This window comes from Colias croceus, chromosome 25 (assembly GCF_905220415.1).
Source record: "Colias croceus chromosome 25, ilColCroc2.1".
Taxonomy (NCBI): domain Eukaryota; kingdom Metazoa; phylum Arthropoda; class Insecta; order Lepidoptera; family Pieridae; genus Colias; species Colias croceus.
In genome coordinates, this window is record NC_059561.1 from 1,216,249 (window position 1) to 1,243,743 (window position 27,495).

General features: G+C 33.1%; 2 protein-coding genes across 2 annotated transcripts in view; one reads left to right on the top strand and one right to left on the bottom strand.

Annotated features, from left to right (window-relative positions):
- LOC123703148 (regulator of hypoxia-inducible factor 1-like) overlaps positions 1-11,498 on the top strand; it is a 29,616-nt gene extending 18,118 nt beyond the window's left edge. The window contains exons 9-13 of the mRNA XM_045651050.1: positions 537-716; positions 855-1,005; positions 1,652-1,832; positions 6,610-6,752; positions 8,844-11,498. Of these exons, the coding sequence (XP_045507006.1) occupies positions 537-716; positions 855-1,005; positions 1,652-1,832; positions 6,610-6,752; positions 8,844-9,035 (847 nt within the window). The 3' untranslated portion in view covers positions 9,036-11,498. The remainder of the gene's footprint in view (positions 1-536; positions 717-854; positions 1,006-1,651; positions 1,833-6,609; positions 6,753-8,843) is intronic.
- Positions 11,499-15,285: 3,787 nt separating this feature from the next.
- On the bottom strand, positions 15,286-26,819 carry LOC123703152 (chymotrypsinogen A-like). The gene is made up of 8 exons (XM_045651055.1): positions 26,766-26,819; positions 25,992-26,241; positions 24,623-24,799; positions 23,978-24,209; positions 23,435-23,485; positions 22,718-22,929; positions 16,178-16,334; positions 15,286-15,549 (listed from the first exon to the last, which is right to left on the bottom strand). Exons 2-8 carry the CDS (start codon positions 26,229-26,231, stop codon positions 15,332-15,334), a joined length of 1,287 nt encoding a protein of 428 aa, XP_045507011.1. The 5' UTR covers positions 26,232-26,241; positions 26,766-26,819; the 3' UTR covers positions 15,286-15,331.
- Between the last annotated feature and the right edge of the window lie 676 nt (positions 26,820-27,495).

The window sequence follows — 27,495 nt, forward strand, 5'->3', positions numbered from 1 at the left end:
TACAATTATAAAAATATGTTTATTAGAATAAAAGTTAGTGTCTCATTATACTTACTTAATCAATAATCATGAATACCCCATCAAAACTGATTTTAATTTTATGCTTTAAATATGTGAGTATGTTTATATGAAACTATAAATGAATATTGTGTATATCCACTGTATATATACGAATGTTTAAATGTATTCAATACTAGCTTCCGCCCGCGACTCCGTCCGCGCGGTAAAATTAAGAAAAATTAAGATTTATTTTTTTTCTACGTATTTTTCCGGGATAAAAAGTATCCTATTTTATGCCCAGGATAATAAGGTATAATTATACCAAGTTTCATCGAAATCGAACCGTTAGTTTTCACGTGATGCCTTCACATACAGACAGACAGACAGACAGACAAAAATTTTTTTAATCACATATTTGGGTTTGGTATCGATCCAGTAACACCCCCTGCTATTTATTTTTTCAATATTTTCAATGTACAGAATTGACCCTTCTACAGATTTATTATATGTATAGATTCATATATTTTTTATTCCAGGTATCTAGGAACAGATACCCAACTATTCCTGATGACGATGGTGATCATGCTCATCATCTGGAGATGGCCACGGTCTGGAGTACCAGTGCTATCAGTGGTGATGGTGATCAGCCTCCTGATTCCCTTCCTGCAGAGCTACTTCATGGAACTACTGCCTATTCGTGTTAGCATATTCCCTGAGTAAGTTGGAGAGAAACAGATTTTCTGTGATATCTTTATTGCTAATATTGTATTATAAATTTTAAAATTGCGAAAGTTTCTTCCATTTCACTACAATAGGTACAAGCAATTTTTTTCTAATTTTCATATAACTTCCAGGTCAATAAGGAACATTTTCGGATACAACGACACCTTCTACCACGCGTATGTCTCCGCCCAGGGTAACTGGGCTGGCTACCACCTGGGTGTATTGACTGCCTGGTTCTACCATCGAGCCCAGAATAAGAAATGGAATCTGGGAGAATCATGGGTAAGTGTATTTTGCACAATTTCTGTAGTATTTTAGTTTAGAATTTTTTGAAGAGTAACTTCTTTATCGGGGTTGGAAAAAAAATTAGTGTAACATTTTTACGCGTGCGGCGTGACATTTTTCCGATACGCGCCATCTTTTTCTTATCCCTACCACGCGTGTTTCGATGTATTTCTGTAAAGTTGCATTATTTTTTGTAAAATAAGGTCATAAAGAAGTTTCACTTCTTACGTATGTACCTACACACACTACTACACGCACACCTATTTTTTTATATGTAACGTAAAATTATGAATTGTATGTGTCAGTTTACCTGTTTATTTAAAAAGAAATTCAAGAAGCTTAAGATAAAAAAAATCAAGATAATAATTTTGGAGAGCTTGTCGGCAGTTAGAAATAAATAATAATCTAAAATCGTCATCATTAGGTCAAACAATTTAATTTATAAAATTAATTTTTAAACATATAAAGAAAAAAACATTCTCTTCACTATTTCCGCTAATTCATTTATATTTGAAACATATTGAAATAATACAACAACAAATTGGCAGCACTGGAAATAGAAAATAACCAAATTATTTTTCTTTAATCTTATAGGCAATTCCACCAAGAAACAAAACAGACTTATAACTTTAAAACATTCCAGATCCTCAAGGTCCTGTTCATCATCTCAATCCCAATAGCATTTGGGACAGTCCTGATGGGATGGGATCTGCACCATCGAGAGGCGTCAGCTTTCGAGTCCGCCATTTTTAATGCGCTGAACCAAAACTTCTTCGCGTTTGCTATGTGCATCTTTATTATTGGATACTTCTATAGATGTAACAGTAAGTAATACATACGCTTTTAACCATTAGGCCAATTTATGTAGGAGTAAAAAATTATATAATTTGTTACCGATGTCGATGAAAAAGTAAATAATATTATCACTAATGTAATAAATTTCAAGCAAGTGATGTCGATTGAAGAATAGAACCTCCTTGTCGAAGTTGGTTAATAATGATTTAAACGAGATTTTATAATTCTTATTAAGATTTTATTAAAAACCAGATTTTATGCAAAAATAACATGCGTTTGCGAAAAACGACGAGAGATGAATTAATGAAAATTAAATGAATTTATTTGAGCAGATGGTAGGCTTATTGTCCATGTGCCGTTGAGCAATATTTCTAGAAATTTATAATGATGTTAAAGCAACCTATCAATAATTGGGACATAAACAAAAATGAAACATCATTTTTCTGTTACATTATTCTTTTCTTCTACTTCTTCCATCATAGACGCTCCGGTTTTCTTTTCTGCAATCTCACCACCTGAAAGGAGACTAGTTCCATTCCATAGATATTATTGCATTGTCTCTAGAATTCTATTGCTAAGGGTATGCCATATTAAATCCCTAGAATGCCATCTTGAAACTTGACCTAAAGAATAGACGAACAAATACAGAACGTTAAATAGTTAAGCTAATATAATAATGTAATATATAATTTGTGTTATTTAATTTTTAGTTATTAGTATTAGTTTGTAGTAATACTTTTTGTATTTCTACAGTGACGATTCTGTTAAACTCCAACTTCTTATTCTTTTAAGGATGATGCCTTTTTACACCACCCAAAATAAATCCTAAATTTTTAACAATTTAATAGTCAATCCTCAATAAAAACGGTTAATAGATGATGGCTTCCACTCAATTAAATGTTCTCTCTGTGACAAATATTTTGATTGTCTTCAAAATAACAACGTTGCTAACCGTACTTAAAGTCGAGCCAATTTAATAGGCAACATTTGACGTCTATCAATTTTATCTTCGAAGAGAGGTAACCTGCTTAAAAACATCGATTAAAGTGTATTAATCGATACGGATTTGAAACATTTGTCAATCGAATTTATTAATTTATGATGATTTTTATTCACAAGTAATCAATGCATTCGATTCTAGATGTCAGATTTCGATTTTTTGAGCAACGTCTCTAGCATTTAAAAAGAAAAAAGGTTTATTGACACAAAATTGTAGCGACGTCAGTTCTTCAATTCAGAAATTGTTTATTATGTTTAGGATGGTTTATCAGTAAAATGAAATCTTAAAATAACTTGTATCGGTCATTATTATTATAAATATGTAATCGTAATTGAAAAAAGTAAAGCAAATGTGCAGTTCTAACAAAACGAAATATCATGTTATTCTATGTCGTCGTTACTAAGTTACGTTGTTGAATTTTGTTGAACTGTCAAATGTTGCCTATTAAAATGGCTCTACTATAAAAACTAGATCTCTCTGACTTGGCTTGGGTTACCATGAAAAGAGAAAAAAAAACGTAGGTACTAAAGGAAGAAATATATCGTATTCTATTTGACAAAGAATTTTCATACTAGTGTTGAATTTTCCATTTGTTATCAATGCTACATATACTTAAGTCTTTCCTCTATCTAATATGAATATAGTTGTTGGAGAAACTCGACCCAAACATCAACAATGAACGCTTTCAAAGATCCATTCGCTACCGAAAATACCTATTTTTCAAAAACAAATTCCTAAATCCTCTCTCCACTGACATAATACAGCCATTTATATTAGGCCCGAACACGTGTCGTTTAGCATAAGGGTTCGATTCCCGTGCGAAAGATAACAGGATTAGGCTTGGATCCGGGATAACAATAAAAATGCGGAGGAAGGATTTTCAGTCTTGCGTTCACTGAATTTAGGCGGTTTGAACACGGGAGTGTTTGACGCTGATGAATGCTTTTTCAATGGAATATGGTGTGACAGGATAAGATGATTGGAGACTTGGTGACTTGGGTTATTTCGTAAGCGCTTTGATGACTTATGATACGTATTAAAATGACACATTTGAAACTAAACTAATTTTGATAAATATTTTACATATTAGATTAGAGTCATTGGAAATGCTGGAAATTGCGAAGTTGGTTAGGAAAAATATTTTTCGATAAAAAAATGAAAGGAAACAAGTAATCAGTATTAGTATTAAAATTCATGATACCTATATTATGTAGAGACAGAATAGTGTACCAAAATCTAAGTTTGATTTGACAATTATTACAAGTTGAACAATTATTGCTTAACTCGATAGATTGTCCTATTTCACTAATTTTTCATACGTTTTTTGAAGAAAAACTTCTTTAATATAACTCGCGTCATGGCAATACCGCCACGTCATGGAGTAAGGCGACAATTTTGGTATCTTTGAATCTTGCCAAATAAGTTTCACTTCTGACAAGACTCAGCACACACGCTCTTTTCTTCTTTACTTCCTGTTTGATACAAATCGTTGTTACCAAAAGGCTTTAAAAATGTTGTGACGGTCGAATGTATTCACACGGTCTGCCTCGCTTGTACGTTAACGCGTTTATTCTTTATACAGGTTTTTTATTTGTTTCATGGAAGCCTACAAATTTTATTGAAATTGTTTCTCGACTCCTGTCACCTTGAGTTGTCGGTATTGTGTTAGTTTCAGTTGCTATTTCATCTATACTAATATTATAAAGCTGAAGAGTTTGTTTGTTTGAACGCTCTAATCTCAGGAACTACTGGTCTGATTTGAAAAATTCTTTCAGTGTTAGATAGCTCATTTATCGAGGAAGCTATAAGCTATATACCTATCATCACGCTAAGACCAACAGGAGCGGAGCAATGCGGGTGAAACCGCGCGGCACAACTAGTCTGTTATAAAACCTATTTTATTGTTAAATGAATTCATATACAATACATCATCATAATCATATTCCTTTATGTAAGTATTGAGCTAATCAATTTCGGTTTGGAAGATATCGTCAAACTTCTAATAATTATATTATTAGTTATGCCGGTTTCGTTTCGGTTCGGTTCGTTTGCTGATTATTATCTAAATGATATAAATAGGATAATGTTCAGATATATTCAAAATTAATTTACATCTTAGCACACCAGAAAATAACATTTTTATCGAACTAATTAAAAAGAGGTTGAAAGGAAATAGACTACACTACAACCTATACATGCAATGCAGAATTGTCTATATTTAACAGCCAGTTTTAGCAGACTGACTGCGTGAGCTTTACATTGAATCTTTAATAATTTCGATCGATTTCCATTATCATTGTCCCTCTTAATTTATAGTTCATACGAAATAAGCTTACCTACGTATTTTTACCATATTTATAAGTTTCCTTTGTCAAATAAAACTAACTTTGACGTAAAATTACTTCCATTCTATAAATAAAAGACCAAATAAATTAGACGCTAGATAAGTAATGTATTTTCAATGAAAAAATAAACTTACTTAGGCTTTATAGACTTTTCTTCGCAGAAAGAACGAAGCAGAAACTTATATAAATATACCAATCACTATTTATAAGTATTCTGTGAACGATCTACAATACATATAGCCTATACTACCTCTAATACTAGCTGTGCCCTGCGGTTTTATCCACATTGTTCCACTCCTATTGGTGATGATTGTGAGGTGACGCGTGATGATATATAACCTGTTGAATTTGATATATAACCTATAGCCTTCCTTGATAAATAGGCTATCTAGCTCTGAAATATTTTTTCAAATCGAGGCCGTAATTCCTGATATTAGTGCGTTCAAACATACAATCTCTTCAGATGTATATATCACTTACTTTCCGCGCACCGCTTATAGACTATGTAATATACCGACAGTTCTGTCGGTTACGCTTTGATTCTATTTATAATGAAAATATGCAGTTGAAGACTTAAGACCAGGGTAACACATAGATCTCGCTTTCGAAAATAAGCTTCTAAAATGGGGACAAATTGTTTGTCATGAGTTTTGTCTGCGGGTGAAACCACGGGACACAGATAGTCACATACTATAATATAAAATTAGTATGTTTCCGACCGCAGCTTCACCCACGTGATCAAAGAAAATTTATATTATTTATCACACAAATATAGCACTATCTATTGTAATTAATAGGAAAGAACACAGATCACAGAAACTAAAGGGGAAAGAAGCACTCTTTCGTATTTAAAATATTAGTAAGGCTAAGCTAAGCGATAAACGTAGTAAACGCAATGGTAAAAACAAAAGTTTTGGAAGATTTACGCTTGCTGTGTTCATGAATAAATTGGTTTCCCTTGTGAGTTGGGAGAAGCTTAATTTTTCTTTTTTGTAAATTCTCATGTGGCCGCCTTTTTGGTATCACATGAATATTGAAAATAAGGAATGATTAATAATAATGGTGGAATTAATAGAGATCACGCTTATGATATTACTAATCCAACTTGATAAGAAGATCAATATTACACACCTAATATAATATTATTATGCTTTGTATAATGTTTGTATTTTACTTAATGAAGAGGTTAGTATGACAAAACTTTCAGTGACTTTACATGAAACATGAATTTTACATGATAGCTAATGTGTTAAGGCGGAATAAAAATAAATGTTACCCATGTCGAGTTTTATAAACCTGCTTCGTGAAAAAATATTAAAATTCAGTTTCTTTTATGATAACAACACCTATAAATCTTCTGTGTTAGCATAAAACATTTATATATTACAACATACCTACTGAAAATAATTTCAAATACATTAATTTAAAGCACTGTGTATATATTTATCTGTCTTTTCCCAGAACTCTACGTAGGCTCAGTGGAGTGGGGCCCCCTACAGCCCTTGGGCAGAATGTCCTACTGCGCTATGTTACTTCACGCGACAGTCCTCAGGACGTATGGAGGGCAGATGAGAAGATCCTTCTATGCAACTGATTATACTGCTGTGAGTATTTTAAATATTATATTAAAAACAGAGCAAAGTAAATAGGTTACTATAAATCTAGATATAAATCAAGTAACAATGATGACTTCGTTTTAATTATTTTATGAATTGTCATATCTAAAGCTTTCCTTAATTTTTTAAAGTAAATAGTATCTGTCCATTTTAATTCTTCCATCTTTACATATATTCAAACTCAAACTCAAACATTTATTTATTCAATTAGACTTCTTCGAGAAGCACTTTTGAAACGTCAATACATATTTTAACATTTACCACCGATTCGGAAAGCAGTATCCATGGAGAAGATATTTCTACATAATTATCATCAACGTTAGTTTACAATTTTTTATTGACTGGTATAAATGATATTTTTCATTATTCCCAACTGCAGTTTAATACGAGCTTTCCTCACCCTTACAACAATTCAGACCCAATTTTTCACAATACATTGTGCCCTCATCATGAATCATTAATGCTATTATAGTATAGAGTAAAACAAACTCCAACTCGAACATAGACTATAGTCATTGCTGTTCAAAACATTACTTAAATCTCGTTACATTCATTCAAAAACAATCACCCCAAAACCAATTCCATCAAAAAATCTCAAACTATGAATTCAAAAGCCCGAACGAACATTTGAATGCGGTCCGATAATAGATCTCAAATAATACAAAGTTTAAGCAATACAATACGCAAATAAGATCCGTGAAATCTGTGGAACAGTTCCCGGGGGACTTCATTCAAGATTTCTGATCTCGGAATGAGATTAAGCTCGCTGTATAAACTCCACTTTTGGATACAATGTTCCGTGTTCAAGGTTGCGTCCAGTGAAAGATAAACTATAGCTTAAGATAAACTAAATACTAGCTTTGCAGCAGGTGGTGACGGAGATGCCCATTGGAATGTGATGTTTCACTGAGTATGCCTATGTTACTCTCTAGCTTCCTCACTAACTCTAGCAACAATAATATAAAAATTATACCAGCCGAATTGATAACCTCCTCCTTTTTTTTGAAGTCGGTTAAAAATTAATAGTAAATGTACTGCGTTGTTAAGTGAAAGAAAGGCAAAAATATATCTTTTTTACCATCGTTTTTCTGTTTTCATTGAATTTCTTGTAAATATTAGGATACAAAAATAAACACCATGCCATAATCGAAGAATACGTACTTAATTAATTTTTGATTAATTATATTATCAAGTACTTACGTTCAACGCGCGACGTTCATTCCGTCTTATGTCATATTTTCACGATTTTAACAGCTTCACTTCGATAGATTGTAAAATGTAACGTACTAAAAATAATTCGTTAAAAATTGTTAGCAGATTGTACAGTATCACAAATTCGCGACATATTACAATCTTGCGAAATTTCAGCTATTAAATTCACTTACTAGCTATGGCATAGTAAACCACTGGTTGGAGAGCATAATTTTAAAATTGTAAGCGTTGAAATGAAACCACTAAAGCGATCTTGTTTAAGATAAATAGTATAAATCTCTCCGTATCTCTATAAATCCTTAGCAAATTAATTAAGAATCAGCTTCCCACTGTAGCTGTGCAATTTAACATTTTGATTAGTGTTAAAAGTTTTACTAAACTTATAATTTGTATTCTGATTTCTTGACGTTTACAAATTAATTTGAGAAGTAAATCCCCGAATTATCTTTCAACATATTTTAGCATTGATTTTTGTTATAATTTACATTGATTTTATTTCTAAAACATTTAGTAATTTCGTCCAAATATGTTCATTTAAAAATCTAATAAGGTTACTTTTCCATCAATAATGTGCGAGGATGTATAGCGAGGAATGTTCATTCTAACCCCACTATGTCAAATTCTGTTAGTGTAAACAGGCGTAGAACATTCTTTCGTTGTTCGTGCGTTCGAAAAGATTCTATGCAATGTTCTAATATTGAACAACACTGAATACGAGTTTTCGTTTACACTTAAAGATCACGAAACACTGCTCTTGTTCTAGCTCTAGCTCTATGTTCGTTTAGTGAAAATGCACCGTCAGAATTGACCTAAGATACGCGCTTTCCTAGGTGACACTTGTGAATTTAATTAATAATGTTTTTCCAGATAATGCTATACGCTGGTATAGTAAGTACAACCTACCTCCTCTCTTTACCTCTTCATCTATTCGTGGAAGCACCAGCTTGCGCCCTGCAGAAGATTTGGTTCGGACCTCGTCGACAACCACGGGAAGAACCCATGAATGTTAAACCGGGAGTGTCTACTGTTTCTGTGTCTACTGTATCTACGCATATATAGTTTATTAGGTAAAGCCGCGTATCCACTAGGTGATTGTTGCGCAACATATTGTACAACATGATGTCCAACATATTGAAACTTTTGTTGAAAAAATACTGACTCTTTGTATTCGCTCTACTAATATGTATATGGACAACATAAAACCAATGAACCAAAGCCAATAGTTCTGATTTCAATCAACAACAAGCCGAGCGTTATGTTGCACGCTGTTGTGTAACTTTGTAACATAATATGGTCACGTGTTGCGAGCTAAATGTTGCCTAGTGGAAACGCGGCTTAAAGCGTATTCATGATAAACATTTGTTGAGCAACAGTTGATCAAAAATGTTGCTCTAAACTATGCTTAAATGTTTCTTGGGTATTTCAACTCGCATTATCAATTCAGACACAACTCAGACAAATGATCAATTTTATTTCTAAACAGATGTTTACCATGAATGCAGTACTTTGCTTAAAAAACTAACGATCTGAGCACAGGAAATTTAATTAAAATCGGTCGAGTTGTTTCGGAGTTTGTATACAAATACTGTGATAAGAGAATTTTATATTTAGGTATTAAATGACGCAGTAGTAGTAGATGTTATAGTAGATTTAACAATGGTCTAAGCACGCTACATAAACTGAAAATATATGAAAAGATTGGTACAGTAAATAATATACAGAAAGATTAAATCTTTTGATTAGAAAAATAAATTTGAAAGTAAACAATTTTGTATGGACGTTTTATTAGTATTTTTTTCAGAAAATTATGTAGGTACATAGAATATAGTTTTGACCTGAACCTGGATGGGAATCTACTATGTATGTATCTATTATGTGTTGAGGTACTATATATAGTCTAAGATCCGGAATTAGAAAAATATACCCTCATCTGTTATTTAGATGAAACAATTTTTATAAGCTAATTTTATTATAAATTGTTGACGGTTTTAACTTACTACATGTAATTAACACGAGAAAGTAAAAATTAAAAATAAATTACGTGTTAATGAATTAATTACTATTAATTGTAGCAGGCTTATGATGGCAGATGTTGTTTTTATAAGTTCATGATATTGAAATCAGCATATAAAAATTGTTTCACCTAAATAACAGATGAGGGTAAATTTTTCTAACCCCGGATTTTAGACCAATATCAAAAGTGACGTTAGAGCAATCAGTTTCCATACTCAAATTGAATTGCTTCTAACAAAGGCTTCTTGGAATATCCATACCATGCTGGAAGTTTATACTCAATAAATTAATTCTATATTTTGTCTCTACAATGTTTCTGGAGCGCTTCTTCCTAAGAAATTATAAAATTATAAGTACCATCATAGTTTACTAGCTGTGCCCCGCAGTTTTACCCGCAGTGCTCCGCTCCTGATGGTCTTTGCGTAATGATATATGCCTATAGGCTTCCTCTATAAATAGGCTGTCTAACACCGAAAGAATTATTCAAATCGAACCAGTAGTTCCTGAGATTAGCGCGTTCAAATAAACAAACTCTTTAGCTTTATAAATCGACACGATTGGAAAGTGATGATCGTCAACTACACATGCTCTTTTGCTCTCTAACTTCCGTAGTTCTCGATTCTGGGTTATTTGAATATATCAATACCAATTTCATTATTTTTTTCCTACTTAATTTTTATTTTGTACTTCCCAATATGTTAAAAAACTTCCTACACTACCAAGGAGACGAGTAATGTTAAGAACATAATAACGATTTACAAAACTTTGAACCAATCCTCAATACAAGAGCTTACGTAGAGAGATTACGTTAAAAACAGATAGGCGAACGTTTTGTAAAGTCGCTTAAAAACAAATGACTCCCAAAATTCTAAACTATTTCGTATTGGTGTTCCACAGACTGATTGTGAGTCGTAATTAAAACCGCATTACTTCTAACGAGCGCTCCTCACAATGGGCAGCATTGGTCGAGTAAAGGCAATCACGATAGTGTAAAGGGCCTAAATGATTATGATCGGCCGTCATTGTAGGTCTTTATTCAAAACTCTGAAACGGCAAACATCGACGATCATTTGTTGGGCCAACGCTGCCCATTGTGAAGAGAGCGAATAACGATCCTGTGCGATTAACAAACTTTATTAGATTTTATCAATGTAACTGTTTATTTATCAGATGTTGTGATGGGTTTACATGTGTTATATTTACGTATATTGATGATTTATCTTGACTCTGTTCATTCCTGTTTCAATATTGATACTAGACTATTAGAAGCTGTTTTGGTTATATAAAAACTAGTTACTATTATATTATTATGTCTTTAGTTTTTCTATTATGAATACGTTGTTCTTTTAATCTTTATTCACACTTTTTACACTGGGTTTTATTAACTTGTTTGCTCAATATACGCTATAATTCAACGTCCAATTACATCTTAACGATAATTGACTGGTTAATTATAAATATATAATGTACATAGATGTAAGTTTTGTATAATAAAAATGTTTATAGAAATTGTGTTTTATTTAACTACCTACTCTATATTTTCTCTAATCAATAAGACAAGAAATAAAATACGTAACAAGAAAATCAAAATTAAATTCAGCGTGAAACTTGAGACCGGCTGAACCGATTTCGTTAGTTATTTTTTTATAATATTCCTTGAACTACGAAGATGGTTCTTATGGAGAGAAAACGAAAACATTTAGAAAATAAGGATTAAGGAGACTGGTCTCCCCGTGACCACGCTCGCTGTAAAGTGTTCGAAACTTAAAATTAAATAATGCAAAAACTGGCAACACCTTTTCTTCACTTTCAGACATATTATTACGTAGGACGTTATCAACCGTAATATAATATATCCACAATCGAATACATTGGTATCTATGACATATCGATATAGATTTACAATACGATGTATTCAATGTATTAGTGACCTGATTAAAATCCCACTTCTAACTAACTATCCCAATTAAGTAGAGTATTTTAGGCGTAAAACCGACTAATCCTAATTTAGGTCCCCTGTGAACATGAACAAAAAAGGGTAGATTTACTAGCATAGTTAGTTTCATTACCTGACTTGTCCATCATGAAAATTGATCAGTAAGATAATATGATAAAAGAACTAAAGAATTCGATTTTTTTATTTTTAAAAAGTGTAATTAATTTACGAAATGCCTTCAGGCATTTGATTATTTCGGACTTAGATTTCGGACTCAGAGCAGCAGTACAACCGGCCAAGCTCTAATGTGTTTTTGAGCCGCTTTCAGTGACTATGTCGATAAATATAGTTAGTGAAAAACACACTTTAATACGAAAAATTATTCGTATTATTACCTATCCTTGATTAGTGTATTATGTTTGAATTAAATTTGTCCATGTGAAAAACACAGTTTAATAAGATCATGAAATTATTGCCACCGAGCATTGATCTTGAGTTTGAAATATGACCGTTTAAAGTGGGTCAAAATCGACTCTAAAGTAGTCTGTTACATACAAACATCCAGGGATATGTCCAATGTGGGAAAAGGATGGCACTAGACTACATATAGCGCTGTCATTTTTCCACACTGGAAATAACAATGCTATAAGACATCATGCTGCTAATATAAGCGTGTTAACAGAATTTGAATGACCTCATTGCCTCCTATGCAATAACCTAGAAAGAATCAACGAGCTAAAATGATCAGTGCAGTTCACTTATTGCGTAGTTGGCAAGTTCCCAGTGGTCCGGGTCACTTTGGTTTATACCCTTATTTGGCGTGACTATGCCTGTGTTAGTAAATAGTAAAAAACTATAACTAATAAAGTTTTAAGATCCCTGCCAAATTGCAAACTGTATTGTTGTCGAGTTTAATTTATTCTTTGGAGCTTTCTTTCTATTCAAATGTCGTTGATTTTGTTGCATACCAATCTGTGTTATACCTAAAATGAACACTGCAGATAAATTGAAAGATTGTGTTAAATTTATTGCCTACTATTACCTACTTTGTAATACTCTGTGAAATAAACATTAAGTACTTTCTTAAAATCATCAGGAAGATGTACCCAAAGAAGAATATATTCACATTGTATATCACAGCTTCAAATACAGTAAACTTTAAAGCCTTGTGATATTAGTTTAGGCAGGATAATCATACGTTTTTCTTATACTAGTACATATGTTTGTATATTATGCATTTTTAACCGACTTCAAAAAAAGGAGGAGGTTATCAATTCGGCCGGTATGTTTTTTTTTATGTATGTACACCGATTACTCCGAGGTTTCTGAACCGATTTACGTGATTCTTTTTTGTTCGATGCGGGATGGTGTCGAATTGGTCCCATAAAAATTTTATTGGGATAGGCCCAGTAGTTTTTATTTTATGGGCATTTTTGCAAGTGCAAGTTTGAAGTCGGTTGTTTTTAACGCAGTTATCACTTGTTAGTAAAAATAAACATGTTTTATTTCATGTATTTTCAAGCAGAGTTCAGAAACAGAATAATATATTGTTAGTAGAGGACCCAAATTTTCTAATGCTTTGCAAATAAGTTGTATTCTATTTTTTTGCGTCTAAACGAAATGGGCACTGACCCGACAGACGTTGTCCAATTTTCCGGCCAGCTGTTCCAATTTTTTCTTTCTCTAAAAACCTCATTCGGACTATAAATATATTATTAGAAAAATCCTGTTTTCAATGGATTTCCAAAATATTTCTGTATATACTGTTTTCAATGGATTTCATAAATGTTAAATTGAACGCAAGAACAAAAGTGCATAATCAAATTAATATGATTAAATACAGGTAATTATTACATACAATAACATAATATTTAAATTTAAAAAGTAGTGAAGGTTTTTCTAATGATAAAATAAAAAACAAGTTTCTTTTTATAATGAAAATTTATTTTGACTGCATTCCTTTCCTGCCTTTAAATGCTATCAAGACTATTGTTTGGAATAAGAGCAAAAGATCATATCCATATCATTTTAAACACAATATAAGAAACATACCTACGAGCTTTGATTATTGACAAGTAAATAATCAAAGCCTACGAGCATAAATGGCATCATAATCTTCTGTCACTCACAATGGCACTTTAAATTAATTTACCATACGCAAATACAAAGATAACATCACATTTATATCCAGCCTTTCGTTCCACATGTTTTCTAATCCATCATAGTTTTCCAAATTCAATATTCCATACTTATATCCAGCCAGTATTTCTCCTTAATGTTCTACATTTTCTTAAATAAATAAATCCTCTATTTGCATTTAAACTTGGTGTTTTAAGGTGTTATAACTTACAATATAATATTACAGCATGTTTAGCTGTTATTTAACAGCATGCAAATTATTTTATTACATATCTATAATCAAAGTTCTTTTCTTTCTAATGTATATCCAGCCAGCCTTTCTAACTTCGTTCCACATAATATTATCTAATCCATTCACTATATTGCACGCCTCATAAGCGAAGCGTTGAGGTGGGTACTACTGTCACTTCGCGCAAAACATCTGATTTTTCAAACTTAAAATGTCTTTATGTATCATACATTGCACTTGTAAGATAACATACACACACATATTAAGAAAAAACACTATTTTTAACATTCATGATATTTTTGATGTCATTTTTGTTATTTAAACTAGTTAAAAAACAGTTTAAAAAAGTTCTATCTTGGACGTCCGTGTGTCTGTATGTGCGGAGGATTTTCTTGTTAACACGATAGCGACCGAAATACTTTACTAATCGAGTCTTTTTTTTTTTCTCTTACGCTTGAGTATGCTCAGGAATAGAACCCTTTCATTTTTCAGGGTCTGATTCGATGTGGTTTAATTGTTATTAAATAAACAAAAAAATATCGACATTTTTTATATATTTATAGTGTACTCAAAATTCACCATTATAAACTCGATTCTTTATACTATAAGCCAAGGTTTAAAAAAATAAGTTGGTAGTCAGTCCCTTAAACCTGCGCAGTTTCACATCTAGGTGGGGCCACAAGAAAAATAGCTCAATTATTACGGTACCGCTTTCTTTACTTTTCCAACTGTTTTGAGACAGTACAAGAGCATTGGCACATGAGAACAAGTGTATCTACATACTTATATTATATACACCTTTATAAATAATCAATTTTATTGTAAAGGATGAGATTATGAGGCGTGCACTTTTGGATTTTCCAAACTTTTTATACTTCTTTTAAATGTACCACATGTTTTCCAATCTTTCTTTTTTTGTCTTCAATATTCCACGTTTATATCCAGCCAGTCTAACTTCGTTCCAAATGTCTTATAATCCTCTCTACACATTTGCTCTGCTGCGTCCTCTTGCATAAATAATAATACTTAGCAACATATTTAAAGTTTCAAATGTTTTCTAATCCACCCACCGTACTTAGCTACATCTGTGAACACCACATACATATACGGATCACATACAGGAGCGTCACTTCGTTTAGCGCTGAGCGAGACGATGCCCCTCACGTACCAGGCACCGTTTGTAGAATTGTCCTTCGGTATATCTGGAACGAAGACTGAGAAACCACCGCCGCTGTCACCGTTGCACGCTGATGTTCCTATAATTAATTAATTGATATTGTTAATCTATACTAATATTATAAAGCTGAAGAGTTTGTTTGTTTGTTTGAACGCGCTAATTCAGGAACTACTGATCCGATTTGAAAAATTATTTCGGTGTTAGATAGCCCATTTATCAAGAAAGGCCATAGACTATTTATAACATCACGCAAAGACCAATAGGAGCGGAGTACTGCGGGTAAAACCGCAGGGCACAGCTACTATTGAATATAGAGCAGTTATACTATGGTACAAAACTTACCTAACAAATAAAGAAAATAGAACAGTTATTATAGATGGTTCAGAAATTATGTTAAACATGTGCTCTATCTTTGATAATATTGGATATCATAGAGGATTTATCTTTTGTATTAATTTATTACACTAGACTTCGTTTTCCTACCACTTGAATAGTTAAGTGGAAGCATTACACGAAAAAGAACCAAATAAGAATTGAAATTAACTTAAATCTTAAAGATTTATTATGATGATCTTGTCTGCATTCCGACAAAAACATATTTGTATAGTTAAAAGCACTTTGCATAAAGTTTTAATCAACCTTCCTTTTTGTAATTTCAAATTAACTGTAAGGTGTTTTTTTTTTATTAAATAAAAAATCCAACTTACCATTATTTAATCCAGCGCAGAATTTCTTATCATTCATTACAGTAGCATAGAAGACGGGATTCTTCTTTATACACTTACTTTCCGATACTTTTGGCATTGTGGCGCTCTTTAGTTGCGTGGAAAGATGGTCTGTGTTATCAAAACCCCAGCCTACAACCTGACAAATAAACACATAGGACTTATAATAAACATTTGTGGTGATAAGTCGTTTCTTAAGGATTTATCATCACAAAACATATTTTTCAATTCGAACTAGTAGAGTAATAGCTGTGTTTTACCTGAAATAAAACACATATTAAATACTTACCTATATTTGAAGCTTACTTATTGAGAAGGTACCTAGCTTTTTCCGCCTATTTTCCCTCTCTTTCTCGTTGTATATATGCTATCTCTCTCGCACACGGCACACCTCCCACCAGGTGGCGCGGCCGGCGCACGATAATGTGCAGGCGCTAGATCTTCTTCATTGAGTCGAAATACTCAACAGGTGGACGTTAAGTGTAAGCTTCAAATATAGGTAAGTATTTAATATGTGTTTTATTTCAGGTAAAACACAGCTATTAAACACTTGACCGTAATTTGAAGCTTACTTATTGAGACCTGTTTGTTACCCACCTGGTGTACAATATATGGACGCCAATGTGAATTTGAATAGGTACATAAGTAATTACTTATTTCTTTATTTGAAAGAGTAAGGTGTGCAGATAGTATACCAATAAATCACACAAATTTTTAAATTTTTATATTATTTATATTAACAATAAAAAGTTAATCAAATAAGAACCAAAAAGTAAATCATAATGATTAAAAGTATTAGAACTTATGAGATTCGTTCAAGCGTACCTTAGTTAACCTTTTGGGCTTGAAAAGTTAAAGTTACTACAATTTCCACTATCTTTAGCGTAAATCTGCGAAAGAGCAAGTAACGACTTTTAATTACGCATTTAGATGTTACTTACAAAATTAAGCAACAGCTCATCACCGACGAGGCAAGAATACCTCAAACTCAAACCTTTATTTATTCAATTAGACTTCTGTAGAAGCACCATTGAATCCTCATAACATAGATTTACCAGCTGTCTCAACTCACACAGTTCTAACCCAACCTGCTACTAGCGGACAAGTAGAGACCTTGGTCTTTACTTTTAGGGTCAAATAAATTAAAAGGTCATCCCTTGGATAAGGTAATAAAATAAACCAGGTAAGCGGTTTAAATTATAATACAGATAATATGTAACATCCAACCAAAGCGTGCGGTGTCTATTAATGTTTAGAGCCAACGCCACCGATCATAATATAAACATGGCTGGTACTTTCAGTGCAATGCATGAATTATTTATTTAAAACTGATAGGTTTTAAACTCTGTACTGGAAACATATAATGAACTCAAGAAGTTAGAGACTAAAATGATAAGAGCTTATCTGTGTCCCAAACCTGCAATTACTACAGCTAAGTACGTTAAGTTTTAATCAAATTAATTTTAAGGTATAGTTATGGTTTACATCAGAACTTATATACCAAAAGTCTCGGGACTACATAACGTGACTTATTTATAATGAAAGTGTTTGTGCATAACATCTAGGCCATCAACAGCTATATGAACGTCAGATAGGAAATGAGCCAAATTTATCCAGTAAGTAACAAAGGTTTTTAATTATACTTATTCTAATTCAACCAACTTCTACTAGCTACTCCGTATGTCTTTTGGGTAGACGGAGTCAAATAGGATTTTTCTTCCGACTATAACATTTGATATTTGGAAAATGTATACATTTCTGTATACCTTCAGAGTCAGATTCTAGTGGTGCAGCACTAAACACTGTCTATTAGGTGAATGGTGCTGCTGACCGGGCCTTCAGTTCTGCTTTCCAGAATACCTTCGCCCTTCTCGGTGCTACTACTACTGAAATAGCAGTACTCTTACACGTCGTTCAGGCCTCGAACTGACTAGGATTTCTCATATTATCGTTACAACCCTCGCTCGCTCTAACGAGAACAAATTATCGCTAAGGAATTCTGCTGCAGGACAATGGCAACAGATTAATATGCATTATTATGTTCAGGAATATGGTGCGTTCTGAATACTATCGTCGTCTGAAGGTATCTCCTTTCGATTAACTGCATTAAGGGTGCAGATCTGATCCCATTTTTGTTCCGTAGGAATGCTACGACTGCCTAAACGTTAAACTGGACAAAGAAAGTTGCCCTGAATATGGTCGGTTGTTCCAACATCCCTAATATGGCTAGCTTACCTTAGTTACCCCTTGATTGTAACTGCTACCAATGGAGGCACTGCTCGTGGGTTGTCCACAGTTTTTCGAGTGCAAAAATGAAGAACTGAACTCGTGGGGATCTATGTCGAATGAATCTGTTTTATGATTATGAAAGGACAGTTGGTTGTGGATGCGAAGACAGGACGTTACTTTAGTCATCTGTAACCACCACGAGAGGCAGCCACGGACAGTGATATAGTAAGAACTAAACTAGCAAAGTTTAGTTGGCTTACTAGACTTTGTCATGTTTAAAATGCAGTATATCATCTGTATAGAATTGCATTTATGACCATTGATAAACTTAATTCAACCGCAACCACGAGAAGCAGGCACGGATATCGATATAGCAAGAACTAAACCAGAAAGGTTTAGTTCGCTTATCTGGTATATTTATAATGTTTCAAAAGCTCTGTATTGCATTGCATTTATTGCCCCCCCCCCCCCCTTCAAATCAAAGAAATGTGAAGTCATCTGGCAGAGCTTTCTCGTGAAGGGTAGGGGTTCCAAGTAATATCTAATAATACGAGGCTTTTGTTTGGAAGGATTGACCTTCCGTTATTAATTATCCTCTATCCTAAGTAACTCAATAGTCAGAATTCACAGCACTCGTTGAGTCCTTAAACGTTTTACGTTAATAGTTGCATATAAGTTTATTATATAATATAATAATCCTGGTGGGATGACAAGAAACTTGTCTAAGCAAATGATTATCCTAATCCCTCAGCGATTTATTGTTTGAGCCCTGAAGAAAAACTCATGGGTGCCATAATGAGGCCAAACGGGTTGATAAACGAGTCGAATAAATTGCCTACAAGATCGGGCAACTAAAGTAGGCCTATGAGAGGTCAACTATACATAACCAATCGTAATTTGTTACATTCAATCGCTTTGCGATTAAAAAATCTCTTCAGGTGATTTTATGTGAAAATTGGTCGGCTAGTGCCATGGAATTACGATAACAAATATACCATTGACACAAGGCTTGGTGACAATCCTGGAAACCACCGCCACAAATCATCTGCGAGATGATATTTGATCCGACTCGCCTCCCTTTGTTGTGATTCTCTGCATTGTGAGGCTCTGCATTGGTAAATACAATTTGTTCAAGTCGCAATTTCCATAATTGATAAACCAATGGTGGTTTCCTGATTAAATAAGCGTAAGCTAACCTTTTAGGATACAAAGTATTCATTTCATGCGTCCATTATTTAACGTCTCTTACCTATTTTATTGTATTTATTAGGTTATATTACTATACTTATATTGTATAGATGGCCCACTGTGAATTAGATTTCAAAACCTTTTTCTACCTACCTTAGAAGAGTGAAGATCCGTTACTGTCATCTCTAACATTTTCGTGGGTCCTCGTTGACGAAAGCAAATATCTATGATCATTTTAATGATCAATCCTTTGTATATTTGCACCAACCGCAATCAAAGCCCCGCGAGGGCCGATATATATTTGCACCATTTCCCCGTGAGGGACGGTCGTAATCAAAGCCCCGCGAGGGCTGATATATATTTCCACCATTTCTCCTTGAGGGCGGTTGTAATCAAAGCCCCGCGAGGGCTGATATATTTGCACCTATTTCCCTGCGAGCGACAGCTGCGCGAGGGATGTTTGTAATTTGAAATAAGTAGGGCCTTCCCAAAAATACTTAATAGTCACCCTGCGAGGGTGGGTTTAACCTGGCTAACGAACCTAACCTGCGAGGAGTAGCGGTTAAACCTAGCGGCCACATTTATGTAATCTGCTTCGAGCAAGATTTAAGGTGCTAATATAAAATTAGAAGTTAATAATCATTTAAAATAATAATATAGTAACAAGATACTTTAACTTATTTTCCAATGCTAGCAACAGCTGTCCAGGATGAAATAAGAATTGATTTGACAATGGTAATTAATTGTTATGTATATATAAAAAGAAGGCTTTAACTATTTAATAAAGTCAAAATTCAAATCATTTACACAAAATTTTAAAATGAACTTCGATTCATATTTAATTTAGTTCATACAATCGATGTCACATTCAGTTGCTTTATATCCGTTAACATTCCTTACGAACGCAGCCATACGTGGCCATACCATCGTAGGACGGTTTTATTGCACAAAATAATCTCCGCTCACCCGCAATTTTTTACTTTTTGTCAAGGTGTACAAGTTTATAATATTATTCTAAAACGTTAGAATATGTGAATAGTAAATCCTTTGAAATGTCTCTAAATTTAATTTCTAATTAAGGTATCTCGATAACTATACGATAACGTCTCTTTCCAAACTAGAAAATTTAAATGTAAAATTTTGGCACTTACTCGTTTTAACCAAAAAGTTGCATCATTTGAAACATAGGAAACGTAATATAAATAAAAGTAATTTTCAAACCAAAATTGCTGTGTGTAATACCTATGTCTATTTTCGCTTATATACGGATCAGATTAATACTCATAAAAGGACACGTATAGACTACGGATACTTTTGAATGTGTGGTACGTTCATGGTACCTACTGAACATGTGCATTGTGCGTATTCCATCATTATTCAGATGAGCGGCTAACTCCCGGACGATTTATAACATATCTCGACATGTTCGGACACGTTGTGATTCGTGCAATTACGCTAACATCAATTTGTTCCTGTTATAGGTAATACCTATATAATTTGTTCTTTGAGCTGACTCATCTCGTTCGATAATTTTTAGTTATAAACTATACTCCGAACCGTTCCTAGTGATAACGACAATGTAATAAAGTCGTAGCAATGGATTGCATGCCTGTTAAGCTTTGAGTTGGCTCATAGGATTAGCCTTGGATTTATCCATACATACTATTAATATTCACTTGTAACCTTGTAATAAAAACACATTAAAAATGAAATAAAATAAAAATATCTATATAAAAGAGAGTGTATTTGATATATTTAGTCAATATCAAATAATCACAAAAGTAATATTAACGATACGAGTAAAGCCGAACGGTAAATCCGTTAAAATCTGCTTTACTCACAGTATTAGAAATTCAAATATTCATTAGTATATATTGCATTACTTATAAAATATTTCAAAAGAAAAGTTACTATTTCACGTAAAATGTAACGGTTGTATCGTTAATTTTAAATATCTAACATGCTATTAAGTATTTAAAGCATATTGAAAAATAAACTATTGCTGAAGGATTCACTAAAAGACCTCAGCATTTTAAATAAAGTCCAACGGATATACCGTCGATTTAAAAGATTTTTGCTCATTTTTAAGTAAAATGTCATTACAATAGATGTAAAAATAACTCACTGTACCGATCCGACGGGATACACTTTTTCACACTTTTAGCACTTGCAATATGCAATACTTAATACTTAATAGCACCAAGGTTGTAGTCTTGTAGACAACCTTCTCGCGGCGGAAGCTAGACGCCAATGAAGAAGATCTAGCGCCTGCACATTATCGTGCGCCGGCCGCGCCACCTGGTGGGAGGTGTGCCGTGTGCGAGAGAGATAGCATATATACAACGAGAAAGAGAGGGAAAATAGGCGGAAAAAGCTAGGTACCTTCTCAATAAGTAAGCTTCAAATTACGGTCAAGTGTTTAATATTATATTCTATGCTAGTAGTTAGTGTGTTTAAACAAACAAGCATTAATAAAGTGTTATAGATTTAAAAAAAGTGTATTTTTAAGATAATTTTCATTATTTCCTATGAGTATCGCATATATTCTGCGCCAATTGCAAAGTAATTGAAGCTTTATATAAATTCGCAATGTAGGTAACAAAACCATTTTTTAGAAAACTAACTGCGAAAAATAAACTCAAAACCAAATGCTAAAATATGTAATGACGTTTCAAAAGTGCTTCTAAAAGAAGTCTAATTGAATAAATAAATGTTTGAGTTTGAGTTTGAGTTTGAGTTTGAAAATGACACGACGTGTAACGGTGCATTTACATCAAACGAACGAATGCTCAATCATGACGTGTAAACAGGCGTAGAGCGTCGTTGTTCTTAGTGCGTTCGAAAAGATACTATGCAATGGTCTAATACTGAACAACACTGAATACAAGTTTTCGTTTACACTAAAAGATCACGAAATAATGCTCTTGCTCTAGCTCTAGCTTTAGTTCTATGTTCATTTGATATAAATGCACCGTAATACAAACAAGAATATTTGATTAGACTTAAAAAATTCAAAACATTGAAAAGCTAAACAATATTTAGTGGCTTCTTGGCTAAAACTTAGCAAATCTAAAAATTAAAATATTAAATTAAAGGCCTACTTACAGTTCCATAAACTCGATTAGTAGGTAGTCTTTCATACGCAGACGCCTGCCAGATACATGCTGGTTGGATGTAGTCATTGTAAGTTACTTCTGTCTTCAATTGAAGTAGCGCTATATCGTTGTTTAGGTTTTTTGGTGCGAAGTCTTCATGAACTATTATTGAGTGCACCTGGGAGTTAGAAATCAAATTATTTATATAACAACATACCATAGGTTTTGGTTACCTGGAAGAGATAGCTAGCCATAAGGTCGGCTGTTGGTGTATATCATTAACAATTTATTAACCCATTGAGCCCCGAACGGCCCGATCGGGCCACGACACAATAGATTTTCTATTGTGTCTGTGATTCCGGGGGCTGAGTTTTCATTCGTTCAGTATTGTTATATTTTATTATAATAACCCCTATTTCACTCGCATTAAGTTTTGTAATGACAAAATGAAGCCTATGTCCATTCCCAGGGCCTAGTCTATCTCTATTTTAGATATTTTCTTAAATCGAGAGCTAGAGCTTTTTTTTCGAACTCATATTAGCTTTTCATAATCATATATACATATATGAATGAATAAAAGAATATGTTTATTGCCATAAAAATTTTTGTTGATTCATAAAGCTTTAAATCTACTTCATCTAAAGAACGGAATAAATATAAAATTGTGTATTATATTATATCGAGCGTTTGTACTGAAAACAAAATTTACTCTATTTGCTTTCTACATATAGTATTTCAGGTAATACGGCAGCACCACGAATTGTTGTACAATGTGCAGCTAAAACAAGGATAATATTATATGCAAAATACATTTTGTAGTTTGTTTGTTTGAACGCGCTAATCTCGGGAACTACTGGTCCGTTTTAAAAATTCTTTCGGTGTTAGATAGCCCATTTGTTGAGACAGGCTTATAGGTTATATAACTTATATATCATCTCGCTAAGATCAACAGGAGCAGAGCAATGCGGGTAAAACCACGAGGGTATCATATAATTTTCAATATAAATGTACTTAATAGAGTTACAAGATTCTATATCCTTGCATGGTAAAACCACCGATTAATTGATCGATCCATTAGGAAAATATTAGGAATTTCTAGAAAAAATCTCGAAGTCTCTACTTTTACTGTACTATAATGCATACTGCAACGATTATGAGAACGACTGTAATAAATTAATGAAACAACAGCAGTTAGTTATATAAATGTCAGTCCTCTGTTTATTTTCTGGGTAAAATTCCATGTTTGTTCTATTTAATACAATTTATTTACCTGTCAAAACAAAGCTCTTCGATATCAAAGTCCCCCCACATGTATACTTAATGACAGTTTTATCCAGTCTGTATATAGCAACGTGCCAGGGCCAGTCACCTGGCTGAGTGGTAGCTCCGTTCACAATCAGTTCTGTGTATTTAATTTTACGCCTGCCACAGGACTGATCGAGTAACTTCTTTTTGGTTTCCGCGTGGTCTTTATAACCCTCTATGTATTGATCTAGGTAGCCCTGTGAAAGAATTAAAGAAAAGGAGCTTGTGTGCCGAGCACACGTGTCAGAAGTGAAACTTCTTTTGCAAGATTCGGAGATACCAAAATTAAAACAATTAGTTTTAATTAGTTTTATAATTTTAATCATGTTATCTTTTATTAACTAGGCATATAATGCCAAATCATTAAAAATATATATTGTAGAGACACACATATGCAATATACTGATCAAAGCTTTTTTATATGTATTCATCCACATTGTTTCATCGACGCTTTTTACTTTACAATAAATTTTATTTTATTCAGAAGCGCTTAACCGTTAGCCTAAGTCATATTATGTTTGTGAAAAGGATTAACAGTATAAAAAATAAGGCTTTTATTTGGAGATCTTGGACCAAGAAGTGCAAGCTACATATATATCAAAATACTTACAACTTTTGCATTCTGGCAGTAATTTGCACTATTTATTTCCAAATTAGTCAAATACGGTACAACATGACTATTCACAGGTCCCTTTATATTTAGTGTTATGCCTTGATGTGATTTGAAAAACCTCACGTTAAAATCATCGTTGTCGTCTACGGATAATCTTGCGTACGATTTTTCAGTCTGAAAAAATATTTCACCTATTAAAATAATAAATAGAATTAAAAAAAATAATGACCATACAAAAATGAATGGGAATAGAGCATAGTTTGGGACCGGGGGGTTACCATGATATCATAAAGCAGTATAATTTCAAGTGAACTTCATCGTAATTCCCCTGTCAGGAACAGGGCCGAAGAAACTGGATGTCTATTTAACATTTTTTCACTTATTTTCATACTTTAATTGTTATTTTAATATATGCCTTTTGACTAACAGATTGAAACAAAAAACTTGAGTGATGTCAAGGGACATCCGGATGGAACGAAGTGTTAAGTTATAGAGAGACAGACAGAGAACCACGCGCACGCCGCACGGCTTACAACTCTAGCAAAAAAGCAAAAAGTGTCGTGACAACGTTTCGTAAGAATTTTTTCCCTCTAGCCCCCTTTCACAACGCGCGATAACTGATAAGGAACTTCGTTCCAAAAATCAAAGAACTGTGAAAATAGCTATTACTTAGATGTGTTTTGTCTCGTCTCATTTAAATTTAATTCAGTTTCTCTACAATATAAGTAAGGTTTGTTTATTAACGAATAAATAACAGTATTCAAAAAGTATTTTTAACACATTTATAAACATAAAGCATTAAGCAAAGTGATAAAACTGGACGATAAATATCCAGTTTTCCTCCTACAGCCGTTTTAAACGCCAGAGCTTGCAAGAAAGGATAGGTTTTCTTAGTTCATTACTCCTTGAAGAAAATACGACTGATCTGTATAAAATTTGGTATAAAGATTAAAATCTCAATTATACTGTAAAAGCCATGGACCACATCACAGTTAAATCCATACTATCCATATCCATACTAATATATAATTGCGAAAGTGACTCTGTCTGTCTGTCTGTTACTTAATCACGCCTTAACTACTGAACGAATTTGCATGAAATTTGGTATAGAGATATATTGATACCCCAGAAAGAACTTAGGCTACTTTATACCCCGGGACATAAGATAGGTTTTATCCCGGAAATCCCACGGGAACGGGAACTATACGAGTTTTTCTTTGACTGCGCGGGCGAAGCCACGGGTGGAAAGCTAGTGTATTATAAAACTAAATTTTTGACTCATGTTTAACCTTTCATACTGTTAGATCTCAAATTAAACGATCACAAAAACCTTCCAATTCATTAGTCTATAATATATTTCTCTTACCAACGTAACACTAGCTTCAGCATCAAACTTCAAAACCATAACCGTTTGCGCGGGAAACTCCTTACTAATCTGTAGTTTATACTCATTTTCTTCATCTGGAGGCTTCCCAGGCTCATAGGCCACGGTCACATCAGCGGTGTCATTGCAAGGGTGTACGTGGAGGAGAGGAGCACCTACTAATCTCCATTGTGTATCTGCCCTTATTGATATTAGGGATATAATTAATAGAAGTGTCTTCATTTATGACAGCCTGGAAGATAAAATGTACTTTAGTGCGTTGAAGGAAAGTTTATTTTGGCGTGAAGTGTATTTTTATTTTTTGTATGTTGGTAAATGATGCGTCTGCATTTTGAAGTCGTCTTGTTATGGAATTTAAGAATAGTAAGTTAAAGAAACATTGTTATTTGCATTAAAATGAGTTTGTAATACTTTACTGTTATTATTTTTTTTCAAATGAATCAATTTTATATGTTTCATGGTGCGACAGGGACGCATCATATTGTTTTGTATAACTCTATCTCTCTCTACAAGCTTTGTATTATTACAAATAAATAACAGATACATACAATATACATACAGATACATATTTCTTTAACAAATAAAAAAACCATAATATTATAAAACCTGAGTCACTCAGGAATAATCTAGCTTTCTATTAAAAATTCTAAAAATTATAAATTAGTTAATTAATAATAACAACTTTTACACTACATCGAACTCTTTACGCACTTTTTCCGTCAGATAAATTACTTACTCGTAATTTCAAATACTTACTTACGAACACTTAAAATATTAATTTACATGTACTTTAAAACATTTAAACGTGAATTGTGCTCAAGTTATAAACAAACACTGACGTATAGTATGAAGATTGTGATGTTACAAGCATAATGAGGAAAATGGCAAATTGGAATAACCCGTATTTGTAGGTATAAAATCTGTGATAATATTCTGGAGTTGAAAATATTATTGTAATATCAGAAACTATTGTATCGAATTGTATACTATTAATTTTAGAAAGTCTGTATACTATTTTAGTGTAGTAGGTAATTGATTGTTGAACAATGAATGAATGAAGATTCTGTATTGCTATAGAAACAAAAAATATAAAAGAAAACAATTAATATGCATCGAGGGAAGGTACTATTCCTATTTCCTCTTTAGTCAATAATGAATAAATTGAGTCTATTACAGACATTTATAAATCCGCTACATTTACAACATGCACCGTAACATCCAGCAAAAACCTGATATTCGCGTCTAATAATATCTGACCTGCAGTCAATACAAAGATAAAACTTAATTCGGCGCCATCTTTAATTCGCTAATTGTAATTTCAGATTGCGATTTATTGTCTACTTTTGCTTAAAATTAATGATAGAGCCCAAATAGAGCCATAAAATAAACTCAAACTCAAACATTTATTTATTCAATTAGACTTCTTCTAGAAGCACTTTTGAATCGTCATTACATATTTTTTACATTTATCACCGATGATAGCCGA